General features: G+C 41.2%; 1 protein-coding gene across 6 annotated transcripts in view; it reads left to right on the top strand.

The window, feature by feature from the left end:
• The window catches only part of KBTBD12 (kelch repeat and BTB domain containing 12), a 174,455-nt gene that overhangs the window by 34,965 nt on the left and 123,420 nt on the right, over window positions 1-16,070 (top strand). The window contains exon 5 of one of the 6 annotated variants that reach the window (XM_053912572.1): window positions 7,846-8,258. The exons of the other annotated variants lie outside the window; for them this stretch is intronic. Coding sequence (XP_053768547.1) covers window positions 7,846-7,931 — 86 coding nt within the window. The 3' untranslated portion in view covers window positions 7,932-8,258. Of the gene's footprint in view, window positions 1-7,845; window positions 8,259-16,070 lie in introns of those variants that run through there. 6 annotated transcript variants of the gene reach the window in all.

Here is a 16,070-nt window from a genome sequence, read left to right as displayed (position 1 = left end):
ATCTCTCTGGTGGCTAGTGATGCTGAGCACCTTTTCATATGTCTCTGGGCCCTCTGTATGTCTTCCTTGGAGAAGTGTCTGTTCAAGTCCTTTGCCCATTTTTTAATTGGGTTGTTTGTCTTCCTGGAGTGGAGTTGTGTGAGTTCTTTATGTATTTTGGAGATCAGGCCCTTGTCTGAGGTATCATTGGCAAATATGTTTTCCCATACTGTTGGTTCTCTTTTCGTTTTAATGCTGTTTTCTTTCTCCATGCAGAAGCTTTTTATTTTGACGAGGTCCTATTTCTTTATTCTTTCCTTTATGTCCCTTGCTTTAGGGGACGTGTCTGTGAGGATGTTGCTGCATGGAATGTTTGAGATTTTCCTGCCAATGGTTTCCTCTAGGACTTTGATGGTGTTGCAACTTATATTTAAGTCTTTTATCCACCTTGAATTGATTTTTGTATATGGAGTAAGTTGGTGATCGAGTTTCATTTCTCTCCATGTAGCTGTCTACATCTCCCAACACCATTTATTGGAGAGGCTATTTTTGCTCCATTTTATGCTCCTGACTCCTTTGTCAAATATAAATTGACTATAAAGATTTGGGTTTATTTCTGGGCTCTCTGTTCTGTTCCATTGGTCTATGTGCCTGTTTTTATGCCAGTACCAGGCTGTTTTGATTACAGTGGCCTTGGAATACAGTTTGATATCAGGTATTGTGATCCTTCCTGCTTTGTTCTTCTTTCTCAAAATCGCTGTAGCTATTCTGGGATGCTTGTGGTTCCATATAAACTTCTAAAATGTTTGTCCTATATCTGTGAAATATGTCATGGGAACTTTAATAGGGATTGCATTGAATCTATAAATCACTTTGGGTAGTATGGCCATTTTGATGATGTTAATTCCTCCAAGCCATGAGCATGGTACATGCTTCCATTTGTTTGTGTCTTCCTTAATTTCTTCCTTCGATGTTGTGTGGATTTCTAAGTACAGGTTTTTTACCTCCTTGGTTAAGTTTATTCCTAGGGACTTTATTTTTCTTGTTGCTATATCAAATGGGATTTTTCTCCTCATTTCTGTTTCTCCACTTTCATTGTTGGTATACAGGAATGCCTTTGATTTCTGAGTATTGACTTTGTATCCAGCTGTTTTGCCAAATTCATTTATTAGGTCAAGTAGTTTTTTGGTGGAGTCTATAGGATTTTCCATGTACACTATCATGTCATCTGCAAACAGTGACAGTTTCATTTTCTCCTTTCCAATTTGGATGCATTTTACTGCTTTTTCTTGTCTGATTGCTGTGGCTAGGACTTCCAATACTATGTTGACTAGGAGTGGTGAGAGAGGGCATCCTTGTCTTGTTCCTGATCTTAGTGGGAAAGCTCTAAGTTTTTGTCCATTGAGTATGATGTTGGCTGCAGGTCCCTCATATATGGCCTTTATTATGTTGAGGAATGCTCCCTCTATTCCCACTTTGTTTTTATCAGAAATGGGTGCTGTAATTATCAAATGCTTTTTCCCCATCTATTGATGTGATAGTGTGATTTTTGTCTTTGCTGTTGTTTTTGTGATGTATTATGTTTATTGACTTGTGAATATTGTACCATCCTTGCATCCCTGGGATGAATCCCACATGATCATGGTGTATGATCTTTTTAATGTATTGCTGGATTTGGTTTGCCAATATTTTATTGAGGATTTCAGCATCTATGTTCATCAGTGATATTGGCCTTAAGTTTTCTGTCTTTGTTATGTCTTTATCTGGTTTTGGGAATAGCATGATGTTGGCTTCATAAAACGAGTTTGGGTGTCTTCCACCTTCTTGAATTTTTTTGAAATAATTTGTGGAGGATGATGGTTAGCGCTCCCTTAAATGCTCTGTAGAATTCTCCTGTGAAACCATCTGGTCGAGGGATTTTGTATGTCGGAAGCTTCTTGATTACTGTTTCAATTTCATCGGGTGTTGTTGGTCTATTCAGGCTTTCTGTCTTTTTTTCATTAATTTTGGGAAGGTTGGATTTTTCTAGGAATTTGTCCATTTCATCTAGGTTTTCACATTTCTTGGCATATAGTTCTTCGTAGTAATTTCTTACAATCCTTTTTATTTCTGTGGTGTCAGTTGTAATCTCTCCTCTTTCATTTCTGATTGTGTTTTTGGGGGTCCTCTCTCTTTTTTTCTTGATCAGCCTGCTTTAGGGCTTGTCAATTTTGTTTATCTTTTCAAAGAACCAGCTCCTGGAAACATTGATCCTTACAATTGTGCTTTTAGTCTCTATGTCACTCTGCTCTGATCTTGGTTATTTCCTTCCTTCTACTTTCTCTGGGTTGTCTTTGTTGTTGTTCCTCAAGTTCTTTTAGGTGTAGGGTTAGGTTGTGTATCTGAGATATTTCTATTTTTTTTAGGTAGGCCTGTATCATTATGAACTTCCCTCTCAGGACGGCCTTTCTTGTGTCCCATAGGTTTTGGATTGTTGTGAGTTCATTTTCATTTGTTTCCAGAAAGTTTTTGATTTCTTCCCTAATCTCATTTTTCACCCATTCATTGTTTAATAGCATGGTATTCAATCTCCATGTTTTTGAGTGTTTGGGGTTTTTTCCTTTGGGGTTGGTTTCTACTTTCAGTCCCTTGTGGTCAGAGAAAATGCTTGATATGATTTCAATTTTCTTGAATTTGTTGAGGCTTGCCTTGTGTCCTGTCATGTGGTCTATCTTTGAAAATGTTCCATGTACACTTGAAAAGAATGTGTATTTTGCTTCTTTGGGATGAAAAGCTCTATATATATATCAGTTAAGTCCATTTCCTCTAGGGTATTGTTAAGTGACACAATATCCTTTTTATATTTTGTTTGGAAGACTTGTCCATTTTTGACAGTGGGGTGTTAAAGTCCCCTACTATAATTGTGTTGCTGTCAATATCTTTCTTGAAATCCTCCAAGATTTTCTTTATGTATTTGGGTGCTCCTATGTTGGGTGCATATATATTTACAATGTTTATGCCTTCTTGGTGGATTCTTCCTTTGAGTATTATGAAGTGACCTTCTGGGTCTCTCTTTATGGCCCTTCTTTTGAAGTCTATTTCGTCTGATATGAGTATTGCTATCCCTGCTTTTTTTTCCTGTCCGTTTGCTTGGAAAATTTGTTTCCGGATCTTAGTGGGAAACACTAAGCCCTTCACTTTCAGACTCTGTAAGTCTTCTGTCCTGGTGGGTCACTTGGAGAAAGCATATGTGTGGTTCATGCTTTCTTATCCATTCAGCTATTCTATGCCTTTTGATTGGAGCATTTAATACATTTACATTTAAGGTTATTATTCATAATTATTTATTCATTGCCAATTTTTTGTACCTGTGTTCTTCTCTCTCTCTTTTCCTTCCTTTCCTTAAAGCAGTCCCTTTAGCATCTCTTGCAGAGCTGGTTTGGTGGAGGTATATTCTTTTTTGTGTGTGTGTGCATGTGTCATAAAATATTCTTGTGTGGAGGTATATTCTTTTAGACCTCTTTCATCTGGGAAGCTCTTTATTTGGCCTTCTATCTTGATTGAGAGCCTTGCTGGGTAAAGTAGTCTTGGTTGCAGGCCTCTGGTTCTCATTAGTCAGAATATTTTTTGCCATTCTCTTCTGACTTGGAATGTTTCCATTGAGAAGTCAGTTGCTAACCTTTTGGGGGCTCCCTTGTATGTTAACTTCCTGTTTCTCCCTTGCTGACTTTAAGAGTCTTTGTTTGTCTTGGAATTTTGCCATTTTAATTATGATGTGTCTTGCAGTGGGCCTCTTTGGGTTCCTCTTGCTTGGGACTCTCTGTGATTCCTGGAGTTGTGTGACTTTTTCTGTCATCAGATTAGGGAAATTTTCCATCATTACTTTTTCAAACAGGTTTTTTATCCCTTGCTCTTCCTCTGGTATCCCCATTATACATATATTATTACGTTTCATGTTGTCCTGCATTTTCCTTAACCCCTGTTTATTCTTTCTGAGCCTCTTTTCCTTTTCTTGCTCTTTCTGGGTGTTTTTTTCTACCTTGTCCTCCAGTTCACTGATCCGATCCTCTGCTTCATTAAGTCTGCTTTTCATTCCTTCTACTGTGTTCTCCAGTTCAGAAATTGTATGCTTCATTTCCTCTTGGCCCTTGTTGATAGTTTCTATTTTCTTTTTGTTGTTGATATAGTTTGCACTGAGTTCATTGTAGTTTCCCTGTAGTTTCTGGTAGTTCTCTTTGAGCTCAGAGAGCTTCCTGATAACCATTGCTTTGAACTCAGTATCTGGTACTTGATTTGCCTCTTTCATTTAGCATTGTTCCTGAGATTTCCTCCTTTCCTTTCATTTCGGGTTTGTTTCTTTGTCTTCCCATTGTTTATGACACTCTTCCTGTTAGCCTCTGTTTCTTAAGTTGCTCTGTTCTGACCCCCTGAGGTTTTGGTGTAACCTTCTGTGGTAGAATAGCTGTGAGAGTCAGTGTTACAGTTTCCTTGATCTCCCGATCTTACTGACCTTAGACTGTGGTTTATGTTGGCTCTATGTATGTCTTTGGTTTTTGGTTCTTTTTGGGTCTTTCTTTGGTGGGTCTTTTCCACCAGCTGGTTATGTGATGGTCAGTCTGTCCCCCACCTCTTGTTTTCTGTTGTGCAGGTGTGGGCAGGCTGTGTTGGGCCTGGTTCTTCTGTGTGTACAAGGTTTTGAGGCTTTTCTCTTGCTCTTTTTCAGTTGTTTGTTCTTAGTAATTTCTTTACTATTTATTTGTATTTTCAGATAGGTCCTAGGTTGACTTAGTGTGACTTCTACTCCCTCCTTCACCTTCTTCTGTTCTTAGCTGTTGGTGTTTTCCTTGTTGGTGGGTTTCCTCTTCCAGGCGGTAACCTGGTGTTCCCAGTTTCTACCTACTCTTTTTTTATGGTAGGCCTCCTCCAGGCTATGGGTATGCCTGCAGAGCCTTCCTTGATTCGCACTCTCCCTGGTGCCTGTGGTCTCAGTTCCCTCCAAGACGAGGTTCAGACACTTCCTGGGGTGCATGTGCACAGTCTGTGGTGGGTGCCCACACTCCCTGGTCAATGCGCACACGCCCTGCACTGGAGGGTGCCTGGGTGGAGTGGAGACTGGGAGTCCTTTGCTCTTCTAAGCACATTCCATTTCCTTAATATCATCTTCTCTTTTTCTTAGTTTTCTTTTATTGCTTTTATTTTTTAATAAATATTTTATTTTTGTTCTATTACACTTATCCCAATTTTCCCCCTTATCTGTCCTTCACCCATCCCACCCCCTGCTCCCAGACAGTCCATGTTGTCCATGTCCATGGATCATTCATACATGTTCCTTGACTACTCCCTTCCCAGTCATTCTACCCTGATCCTCCCTCCCCTACCCTGTGGTCTCTGTCAGTCTGTTCCTTGCTTCCATGTCTCTGCTTCTGTTTTGCTCATTTGTTTTATTATTAGGTTCCTTTTTTAAATATATTTTATTGATTATTACAGTTGTCCCATTTTTCCCCTTTATTCCCTTCCACCTTGTACACCTCTCCCAATAGCAATCCTCCCCCCTTATTCAGATCCATGGGTCATACATATAAGTTCTTTGGCTTCTCCACTTACCACACTATTCTTAACCTCCCCCCACTTTGTACCTACCATTTATGCTTCTTATTTGCTGTTCCTTTTACCCCATTTCCCACCCTTCCCTTCCCTGCTGATAACCCTCCATGTGATCTCCATTTCTGTGGTTCTGTCCTTGTTCTAGTTGTTTACTTAGTACATGGTTGTTTTTGTTTTGTTTTTAGGTTCAATTGTTGATAGTTGTGAGTTTGTTGTCATTTTTTGTTCATATTTTTGATCTTCCTCTTTTTCTTACATAAGTCCCTTTAAAATTTCATATAATAAGGGCTTGGTGATGATGAACTCCTTTAACTTGACCTTATCTGAGAAGCACTTTATCTGCCCTTCCATTCTAAATGATAGCTTTGCTGGATACAGTAATCTTGGATGGAGGTCCTTGCCTTTCATCACTTGGAATACTTCTTTCCAGCCCGTTCTTGCCTGTGAGTTTTCTTTTGAGAAATCTGCTGATGGTCTTATGGGAACTGCTTTGTAGGTAACTGTGTCCTTTTCTCTTGCTGCTTCTAAGATTCTCTCCTTCTGCTTAATCTTGGGCAATGTAATTATGATGTGCCTTGGTGTGTTCCTCCTTGGGTCCAGCTTCTTTGGGACTCTCTGAGCTTCCTGGACTTCCAGAAAGTCTATTTCCTTTTCTAGACTAGGGTAGTTCTCCTTCATTATTTTTTCAAATAAGTTTTTAATTTCTTGCTCTTCCTCTTCTCCTTCTGGCATCCCTATGATTTGGATGTTGGAATGTTTAAAGTTGTCCCAGAGGTTCCTAAGCCTCTCCTCATTTTTTTGAATTCTTGTTTCTTCATTCTGTCCTGGTTGAATATTTATTTCTTTTTCTGTGCATTTGAGTCCCAGTTTCCTTCCCATCACTGTTGGTTCCCAGTACATTTTCCTTTATTTCACTTTGCATAGCCTTCACTTTTTCATCTATTTTACAACCATACTCAACCATTTCTGTGAGCATCCTGATTACCAGTATTTTGAACTCTGCATCTGATAGGTTGTCTATCTCTTCATTCTTAGTTCTGTTTTTGGAGTTTTGATCTGTTCTTTCATTTGGGTCATATTTCTTTGTATCGACACACCTGTTACATTGTAAGGGGTGGAGCCTTAATTATTCACCAGAGTGGGGCAACACACATAGCTGAGTTGTGGCACCGTATATGGGGGAGGGGACAAAGAGGGAACAATTCTGCTTGCTCAGCTCTCAGCCAGGTTTCAGTCACTTCCCTTGCTACGCACAGGCAAACTGCGCCCTTCTGGTGCTGATTCCATGGTGGGGGGATTTGTGTATGTTCTAGGACCTGGTGGGCCCGTCCGACGAACTATCCTGTGAGGTTGGAGTTTCTCCCACCACCACAGGCCCCACAGGTTTTTTTTTTTTACAGCCAGAGGTTTGTAGGCTTTCTTTTCCCATACTAGAACCCTGGGTTCTGTGGTCTATCTCCATCACGTTGTTCTTCCCAGTTTATCCACATGCAAATATGGGACTGCCCAGTCTGCCAGCTGCTACCTCACCCTCCTGGTCTTCCAAACATGTGCCCTGCCTTGCCACACATCCTGTCTGCCCCAGCTGCCCAACTGCACCCATCCTACCAGTCTGAATGAATGTTGCTTCTTTAACTCCTTAGTTGTCAGACTTCCACATGGTTTGATTTTCAAGCAGTTATGGCTTATTTTTTGTTTTTAAATTTGTTATTTTCCTTCTTTTGGTTGTAAGAAGGCATAGTGTATCTACCTACATCTCCAGCTTACCTGAAAGTCTAAATGGCAGTGTTTTGATCAATAAAAAATAGGTGAGACAGAAATGTAAGTGAATAAACCAAGTAGAAAGGCTTTTTCAGTAGTGTAGAATCTAGTTTCTGGATATAGAGAACTGAGGATGCAAATAAATTTTACCATCTTGTAAGATTCTATCCAAAAAAGTCAACTTCTCCAACATTTTATATGTAATTTCCAAATATATTTATAAGCTGTGAAATTGAATGAAGTTCATTTTTTTTAGGTATTTTTATGGTAGTCTTAGTTCAGATTTAATGTTCATTGCGTGTATAATTTGGGCAATTGGAATTTGGGCAAATGTCATACAGAAACCTAAAAATGTATCAGTTTCAATGATACCTTACACTTATTTGTTAATTTTCTTAGCAAAAGCTCTGTGTGCTTTGGGGAATCTATGTGATCCCCATTGTGATTGGGGTCACTGTCAGTTAGTATAATAAGTGCTCTCCCTAATACCTATAATGGATTTAATTTCTTACTAACTCCTAGGTTGTCTACAGGCTACCCCAAAAGAGCAGCCACTGAAATCTCCTTCACAATGGAAGCAGTATGAGCTGCTAAAGCAGGTAAAGTGAGGAAGATACTGTTACCAAACAAAAAACAGAAGTTCATCTGCCTTCTGCCACAAAAGCCAAACTCATAAGGCAGGTGCTGGTGCAAAAGGAAAGATTTTCATTCAGGTGCCACACAACCTGGGAAAAATGATGGACTCCTATCTCAAAGACCATCTCATCTTCCTGCTCAAGCCCACAGTTCTGTATAGGGATAGGGAGGGGAAGGACTTTTTTCAGAACCCAATTATCTTTCCAGCATTGGGGGCATTTGGATCCCTATCCATTCATCTTTCTACTTTTCCATCTGCTCTCAAGCCCTATCCATTCATATTTCTTTTTTTTTTTTAATTGTTATTCAATTACAGTTGTATGCCTTTTCTCCCCATCCCTCCACCCCACCCCAGGTGAACCCACCTCCCTCCCCCCTCTCAACCCTCCCCCTTGGTTTTGTCCATGTGTCCTTTATAGTAGTTCCTGTAATCCCGTCTACCCACTGTCCCCGCCCCCACCCCCACCCCCGCCTTGGCTATTGTTAGATTGTTCTTAACTTCAATGTCTCTGGTTATATTTTGTTTGCTTTTTTCTTCTATAGCTTATGTTCCAGTTAAAGGTGAGATCATATGGTATTTGTCCCTCACTTCCTGGCTTATTTCACTTAGCATAATGCTCTCCAGTTTCATCCATGCTGTTGCAAAGGGTATAAGCTCCTTCTTTCTCTCTGCTGCGTAGAATTCCATTGTGTAAATATACCATAGTTTTTGGATCCAGTCGTTTGCTGATGGGCACTTCGGTTGCTTCCAGTACTTGGCTATTGTAAATTGTGCTGCTATGAACATTGGGGTGCACAAATTCTTTTGGATTGGTGTTTCAGTGTTCTTAGGGTATAATCCCAGCAGCGGAATTACTGGGTCAAAGGGCAGTTCCATTTTTAGTTTTCTGAGGAATTTCCATACTGTTTTCCACAGTGGCCTCACCAGTCTGCATTCCCACCAACAGTGCACGAGGGTTCCCTTTTCTCCACATCCTCTCCAACATTTGTTTGTGGATTTGTTGATGTTGGCCATTCTGACTGGTGTGAGATGATACCTCATTGTGGTTTTAATTTGCATCTCTCTGATGGCTAGTGATGCTGAGCACCTTTTCATATGTCTCTGGGCCCTCTGTATGTCTTCCTTGGAGAAGTGTCTGTTCAAGTCCTTTGCCCATTTTTTCATTGGGTTGTTTGTCTTCCTGGAGTGGAGTCGTGTGAGTTCTTTATATATTTTGGAGATCAGGCCCTTGTCTGAGGTATCCTTGGCAAATATGTTTTCCCATACTGTTGGTTCTCTTTCTAATTTGGTGCTGTTTTGTTTAGCCATGCAGAAGCTTTTTATTTTGATGAGGTCCCATTTGTTTATTCTTTCCTTTATGTCCCTTGCTTTAGGGGATGTGTCTGTGAGGATGTTGCTGCGTGGAATGTCTGAGATTTTCCTGCCAATGTTTTCCTCAAGGACTTTTATGGTGTTACGGCTTATATTTAAGTCTTTTATCCATCTTGAGTTTATTTTCGTGTATGGCGTAAGTTGGTGATCGAGTTTCATTTTTTTGCACGTAGCTGTCCAGATCTCCCAACACCATCTGTTGAAGAGGCTGTTTTTGCTCCATTTTATGCTCCTGCCTCCTTTGTCAAATATTAATTGATCGTATAGACTTGAGTTTATTTCTGGGCTCTCTGTTCTATTCCATTGGTCTATGTGCCTGTTTTTATGCCAGTACCAGGCTGTTTTGATTACAGTGGCCTTGGAATACAGTTTGATATCAGGTATTGTGATCCCTCCTGCTTTGTTCTTCTTTCTCACAATTGCTGCAGCTATTCGAGGTCGTTTATGGTTCCATATGAATTTCTGCAATGTTTGTTCTATATCTGTGAAATATGTATGGGTACTCTAATAGGGATTGCATTGAATCTATAAATTGCTTTGGGTAGTATGGCCATTTTGATGATGTTAATTCTTCTAATCCATGAGATTGGTACATGCTTCCATTTGTTTGTATCTTCCTTAATTTCTTTCTTCAGTGTTGTGTAGTTTTCTGAGTACAGGTCTTTTACCTCCTTGGTTAGGTTTATTCCTAGGTACTTGATTTTTCTTGTTGCTATATCGAATGGGATTTTTTTCCTGATTTCTGTTTCTGCAGTTTCGTTGCTGGTGTACAGGAATGCCTTTGATTTCAGGGTATTGACTCTGTATTCAGCTGTTTTGCCAAATTCATTTATTAGCTCGAGTAGTTTTTTGGTGGAGTCTATAGGATTTTCCATGTACACTATCATGTCATCTGCAAACAGTGACAGTTTCATTTCCTCCTTTCCAATTTGGATGCCTTTTATTGCTTTTTCTTGTCTGATGGCTGTGGCTAGGACTTCCAATACTATGTTGAATAGGAGTGGTAAGAGAGGGCATCCTTGTCTTGTTCCTGATCTTAGTGGGAAAGCTCTACGTTTTTGTCCATTGAGTGTGATGTTGGCTGTAGGTCTCTCATATATGGCCTTAATTATGTTGAGGACTGCTCCCTTTATTCCCACTTTGCTGAGTGTTTTTATCAGAAATGGGTGCTGTATCTTATCGAACGCTTTTTCTGCATCTATTGATATGATCATGTGATTTTTGTCTTTGCTGTTGTTGATGTGATGTATTATGTTTATTGATTTGCGAATATTGTACCATCCTTGCATCCCTGGGATGAATCCCACTTGGTCATGGTGGATGATCTTTTTAATGTATTGCTGGATGCGGTTTGCTAATATTTTGTTGAGAATTTTAGCGTCTATGTTCATCAGCGATATTGGCCTGAAGTTTTCTTTCTTCGTTGTGTCTTTATCTGGTTTTGGGATTAGGATGATGTTGGCTTCATAAAAAGAGTTTGGGAGTCTTCCATCAGTTTGGATTTTTTCAAATAGTCTGTGAAGGATAGGGGTTAGTTCTTCCTTAAGTGCTTTGTAGAATTCTCCTGTGAAACCATCTGGTCCAGGGCTTTTGTGTAATGGGAGTTTCTTGATGACTGCTTCAATTTCCTTTGCTGATATTGGTCTGTTCAGGTTTTCTGCTTCTTCTTCATTCAGTTTTGGAAGATTATATTTTTCTAGAAATGTGTCCATTTCATCTAGGTTTTCAAATTTCTTAGCATACAGGTCTTCATAGTAATTTCTTATGATCCTTTGTATTTCTGTGGTATCAGTTGTAATCTCTCCACTTTCATTTCTAATTCTGTTTATTTGGATCCTCTCTCTTTTCTTCTTGATGAGCCTACTTAAAGGCTTGTCGATTTTGTTTATCTTTTCAAAGAACCAGCTTCTGGATTCATTGATCCTTAGAATTGTGCTTTTAGTCTCTATGTCATTTAGTTCTGCTCTGATCTTGGTTATTTCCTTCCTTCTGCTTGCTCTGGGCTGTCTTTGTTGTTGTTCCTCCAGTTCTTGTAGGCATAGGGTTAGGTTGTTTGAACTGTTTCTAACTTCTTACGGTAGGCCTGTATTGCTATGAACTACCCTCTCAGGACTGCCTTTGCTGTGTCCCATAGGTTTTGGGTTGTTGTGAGTTCGTTTTCATTTGTTTCCAGGAAGTTTTTGATTTCTTCCCTAATCTCGTTCTTGACCCATTCATTGTTTAATAATAGCATGCTATTCAGTCTCCATGATTTTGAGTGTTTTTGGTTTTTACCCTTGGCGTTGGTTTCTAGTTTCAGACCCTTGTGGTCAGAGAAGATGCTTGATATGATTTCAATTTTCTTGAATTTGTTGAGGCTTCCTTTGTGTCCTATCATATGGTCTATCTTTGAGAAAGTTCCATGGACACTTGAAAAGAACGTGTATTTTGCTTCTTTGGGATGAAAAGCTCTGTATTTATCAGTTAAGTCCATTTCCTCTAGGGTATTGTTAAGTGACACAATATCTTTGTTGATCTTTTGTTTGGAAGACCTGTCCATTTTTGATAGTGGGGTGTTAAAATCCCCTAGTATAATTGTGTTGCTGTCAATATCTTTCTTGAAATCCTCCAAGATTTTCTTTATGTATTTGGGTGCTCCTACGTTGGGTGCATATATATTTACAATGTTTATGCTTTCTTGGTGGATTCTTCCTTTGAGTATTATGAAGTGACCTTCTGGGTCTCTCTTTATGGCCCTTCTTTGGAAGTCTATTTTGTCTGATATGAGTATTGCTACCCCTGCTTTTTTTTCCTGTCCGTTTGCTTGGAAAATTTGTTTCCAGCCCTTCACTTTCAGTCTGTGTAAGTCTTTTGTCCTGAGATGGGTCTCTTGTAGGCAGCATATGTGTGGGTCATGTTTTCTTATCCATTCAGCTGTTCTATGTCTTTTGATTGGAACATTTAATCCATTTACGTTTAAGGTTATTATCGATAGGTAGTTATTCACTGCCATTATTTCCTAGCTGTGTTTCTCTGTCTTTCTCTTTTCCTTCCTTTCCTTAAAGCAGTCCCTATAGCATCTCTTGCAGAGCTGGTTTGGTGGAGCTGTATTCTTTTAGACTTCTTTTGTCTGGGAAACTCTTTATTTGGTCTTCTATCTTGATTGAGAGCCTTGCTGGGTAAAGTAGTTTGGGTTGCAGGCCTCTGGTTCTCATTACTTGGAATATTTTTTGCCATTCTCTTCTGGCTTGGAGCGTTTCCATTGAGAAGTCAGTTGCTAACCTTATTGGGGCTCCCTTGTATGTTACTTCCTTTTTCTCCCTTGCTGCCTTTAAGATCCTCTCTTTGTCTTGGAAGTTTGCCATTTTAATTATAATGTGTCTTGCAGTGGGTCTTTTTGGGTTCCTCTTGCTTGGGACTCTCTGTGATTCCTGGATTTGGGTGACTTTATCTCTCCTCAGATTAGGGAAATTTTCCATCATTACTTTTTCAAACAGGTTTTCTATCCCTTGCTCTTCTTCTTCTCCTTCTGGTATTCCTATTATACGGATATTGTTACGTTTCATGTTGTCCTGCATTTCCCTTATTGCCGCTTCATTTTTTTCTGAGCCTCTTTTCCTTTTCTTGCTCTTTCTGGGTGTTTTTTTCTACTTTGTCCTCCAGCTCGCTGATCCGATTCTCTGCTTCATCAAGTGTGCTTTTAATTCCTTCTACTGCATTCTTCAATTCAGAAATTGTATTCTTCATTTCCTCTTGGCTCTTGTTGATAGTTTCTATTTCCTTTTTCATGTTGATATAGTTTGCAGTGAGTTCATTGTAGTTTCCTTGTAGTTTCTGGTAGTTCTCTTTGAGCTCAGAGAGCTCAGTGAGCTTCCTGATGACCATTGCTTTGAACTCAGTATCTGATAGTTGAGTTGCCTCTTTTTCGGTTAGTATTCTTTCTGAGACTTCCTCCTTTCCTTTCATTTGGGAATTGTTTCTTTGTCTTCCCATTGTTTGTGAGGCTCTTCTTGTTGGCCTCTGCTTCTTAAATTGCTTTGTTCTGACTCCCTGGGTTTATGGTATGAACTTCTATGGTAGAATGCCAATGGGATTCGGTGGTGCTGTCTCCTTACTCTCCTGTGCTCACTGGTCTTGAGCTGACGTTTATGTGTTTAACACGGTCTAACTCTAGTCTTTTCAGCACTCCCAGTTTTGTTGTCTTACCTGTGGGAAAAAGAGAAAGGGGGGGGAGAAAGAAAAGAAAAAAAAAACAAACATGGGAAGGAGGGAACAAGGAAATAGGAAAGGAGGAAAGGAAGGAAGGAGGGAAGAAGGAATAAAGAAAGATCGGAGGCAAGATAAGAAGGAATTTTAACAAAAATTAAAACATAGAAATAGATAAAAGAAGGCAGGAAGAAGACATAAAAATGGTAAAGGATGGGAGGAAGAAGGAATGAGAAAAAAAAAAGAGAGAGGAAGAAGGAATTCAGGGGGAAAGGCAAGGAAAAAAAAAAATCTTCTGCTGGCTTTAAACCGGTCAGGTTAGTTCTGCTGGTGTCCTGTCTGTGCAACCGGAGGGGGTGGTTGGAAGGATTGGTTTCACTTTTCTCCCTTCCTGGGTCACACTCTTCGCTGTTGTTCAGCCTGCAGACTCTCCTCTCACTGCAGCTCACCTCTACTGGGTGTTCTGCCTTTGTCCTAGAGAGCTAGTTGGCCCTGCAGGGTGCGCACTTGTTAGGTAGGCGTTGTAGGTGTGGTCCCTGGCAGGCAATCAGGCCGTTGATCAGTCAATCCCGCAGCTTTGTTCTTGGGACATGCAAGCAGCGGCTCCAGCCGCTTTGGCTTGGGACGCTATCAAGCTGCTTTGTGCTCTGAGAGCGCAGCCGGCTGTTCGAGCCGCCTGAGCTTGGGCCGCTGGCGCGCAGGCGGCGGATTCATCTGCCTTGGGGTTAGGACACTCGCCATCAGCTTTGTGCTTGGAAAACGCGCATCCGGCTGGCTGTGCGCTGGGTGAGCGCACAGCCCGCCGAGCCAGAGGCTCTCTGCTTGGGGGCCGATCCAGCCGCCCTGGGCTTGAGTCTCTGGGGCGGGCGGGGCCGCCCTGGGACTGAATCACATGGCACTCTGGTCCGAGGTTTTGGGCCTGTGGGTGGAGCAGCTAGTCTCTGCTCCAAATGATCTCGGAGGTTTCAGGTGTGGGCGCTCCTCCCGGGTTTCATGTGTGGGCCCCCAGTTCGCTAATCTGCATGAACGCAACCGGCCCTCAGGTGAGCGCCATGACTCTGGTGCTGCTTATCCCGCGCTCGCAGTCCAGGGGCAGAGCGGGGAGGGGCGCCAGGGGCCGAGGCTACTACCGAGAGTTCTCTAACTAGCCCCTGAGTGTCTCTATTTTCTTTTTCTTTTTGAGAAATTCCTCCTTTTCAAGCCCCCCTGGTCCAATCAAGCACCTGGCTGCTCACAGCTCAGCCTGGCCCTCTCCCAAGACTCCTGCAGCAGCCCCTGCGCCAGGGCTGGCGCTTCTGCCGCCCTTGTCCCCGCGCAGGTCCCGGTCCCGGGGACCTTATTGTCCTTGAGCACTCTTCTTACCGTCAGATCTTTCAATGTCCTCTATCTTTGGTCTCTGATCTTCGTATATGCTGGAATACTGTTGGCTGTTCGCTCTGCTCCTCAGATCAGCTAGGTATTTCCCTGGCGTTGAGGAGAAGTGGACTCCGCTCCCACCTATGTTGCCGCCATCTTCTGTCCCCATTCATATTTCTAGCCTTTGGCATACTTGGTGTAAGAAGTTCCCCCCTGCCACTATCTTAAGCCAATGGATGGAGTCTCCCCTGGAACTCTGGATGATTTATAGTAACAATTATAGTAACAATTCCCCTCTTCAAAATTCTGGACCTTGTAATCTTACAAGGTTAAGTAGTTGAAGGTCTTACTCTTCTGTAGTTACTTTCTACTGACAAAGAGCGTAGTCTTACCTATCTCTGGGTCCAGAAATTCTTACCATATAACAAAGGAAGAGGGGAGTATCAGGAATGGAGGGAAGCTTTTAAGTGAAAGAAAAGGATTACTGCCTTTGGAGGGCACTAAATGCAGTGTTTAGAAGATGGCATGGCTGAACAAGTGAAGCTGATAGACTGCTTCATGTTTCAAGAGACAGTGTTGCAGATGGGTTTCTGAAGTGGTACCTACTGCACAATCAGTCAAGTGTTTAGTGAAGTGTCATAAACTGGAGAGACTAAAAGATCCCATGATTTTACACTGAGCAGGGTTTGGGTGGCATACCCAATAGCAGAATAAATTTGCAGGGAGCCACTGTCTGAGAAATGCAGAATAAAATAAAAAATAACATTGTTGCTTAGCTTTGGGACATGCTATCCCTCTCCAAAAGAGGAATTTTAAATCTCTTTAAAGGAGTGCAAGTCCAGTTTTCCCTTGCAGTATCAATAGCAGCAGCAAGATCTGAGTCCTCCTCAGGCAGTGCCCACTTTATCCATGTGTGGTAGATCCAAGACTTGATTCCCATGAGCTTTATGAAGGGGTCTGTTGTCAGAAGGATGTCATAGAGACTGATCCATTGCTCAGCTAACTGCTATTCAGGACCTTGAGTCTTCCAGGTCTTTAGTAAGACTGGGTCCTCCAGCTGGAACAAATGTAAGGACTGGTCAGATGGGTAGATAGACCTGCAATGAGCAAACTTGTGCAAATTGTTGGTGTCTGCCCTAAATGTTGTAGATATTGTTTGATTTTTTATTCATATTATAAATCTAAAGGGGGTGTTCCT

Source organism: Desmodus rotundus, chromosome 10 (genome assembly GCF_022682495.2).
Source record: "Desmodus rotundus isolate HL8 chromosome 10, HLdesRot8A.1, whole genome shotgun sequence".
Lineage (NCBI taxonomy): Eukaryota > Metazoa > Chordata > Mammalia > Chiroptera > Phyllostomidae > Desmodus > Desmodus rotundus.
This window is presented reverse-complemented; position numbering and strand designations above follow the sequence as displayed.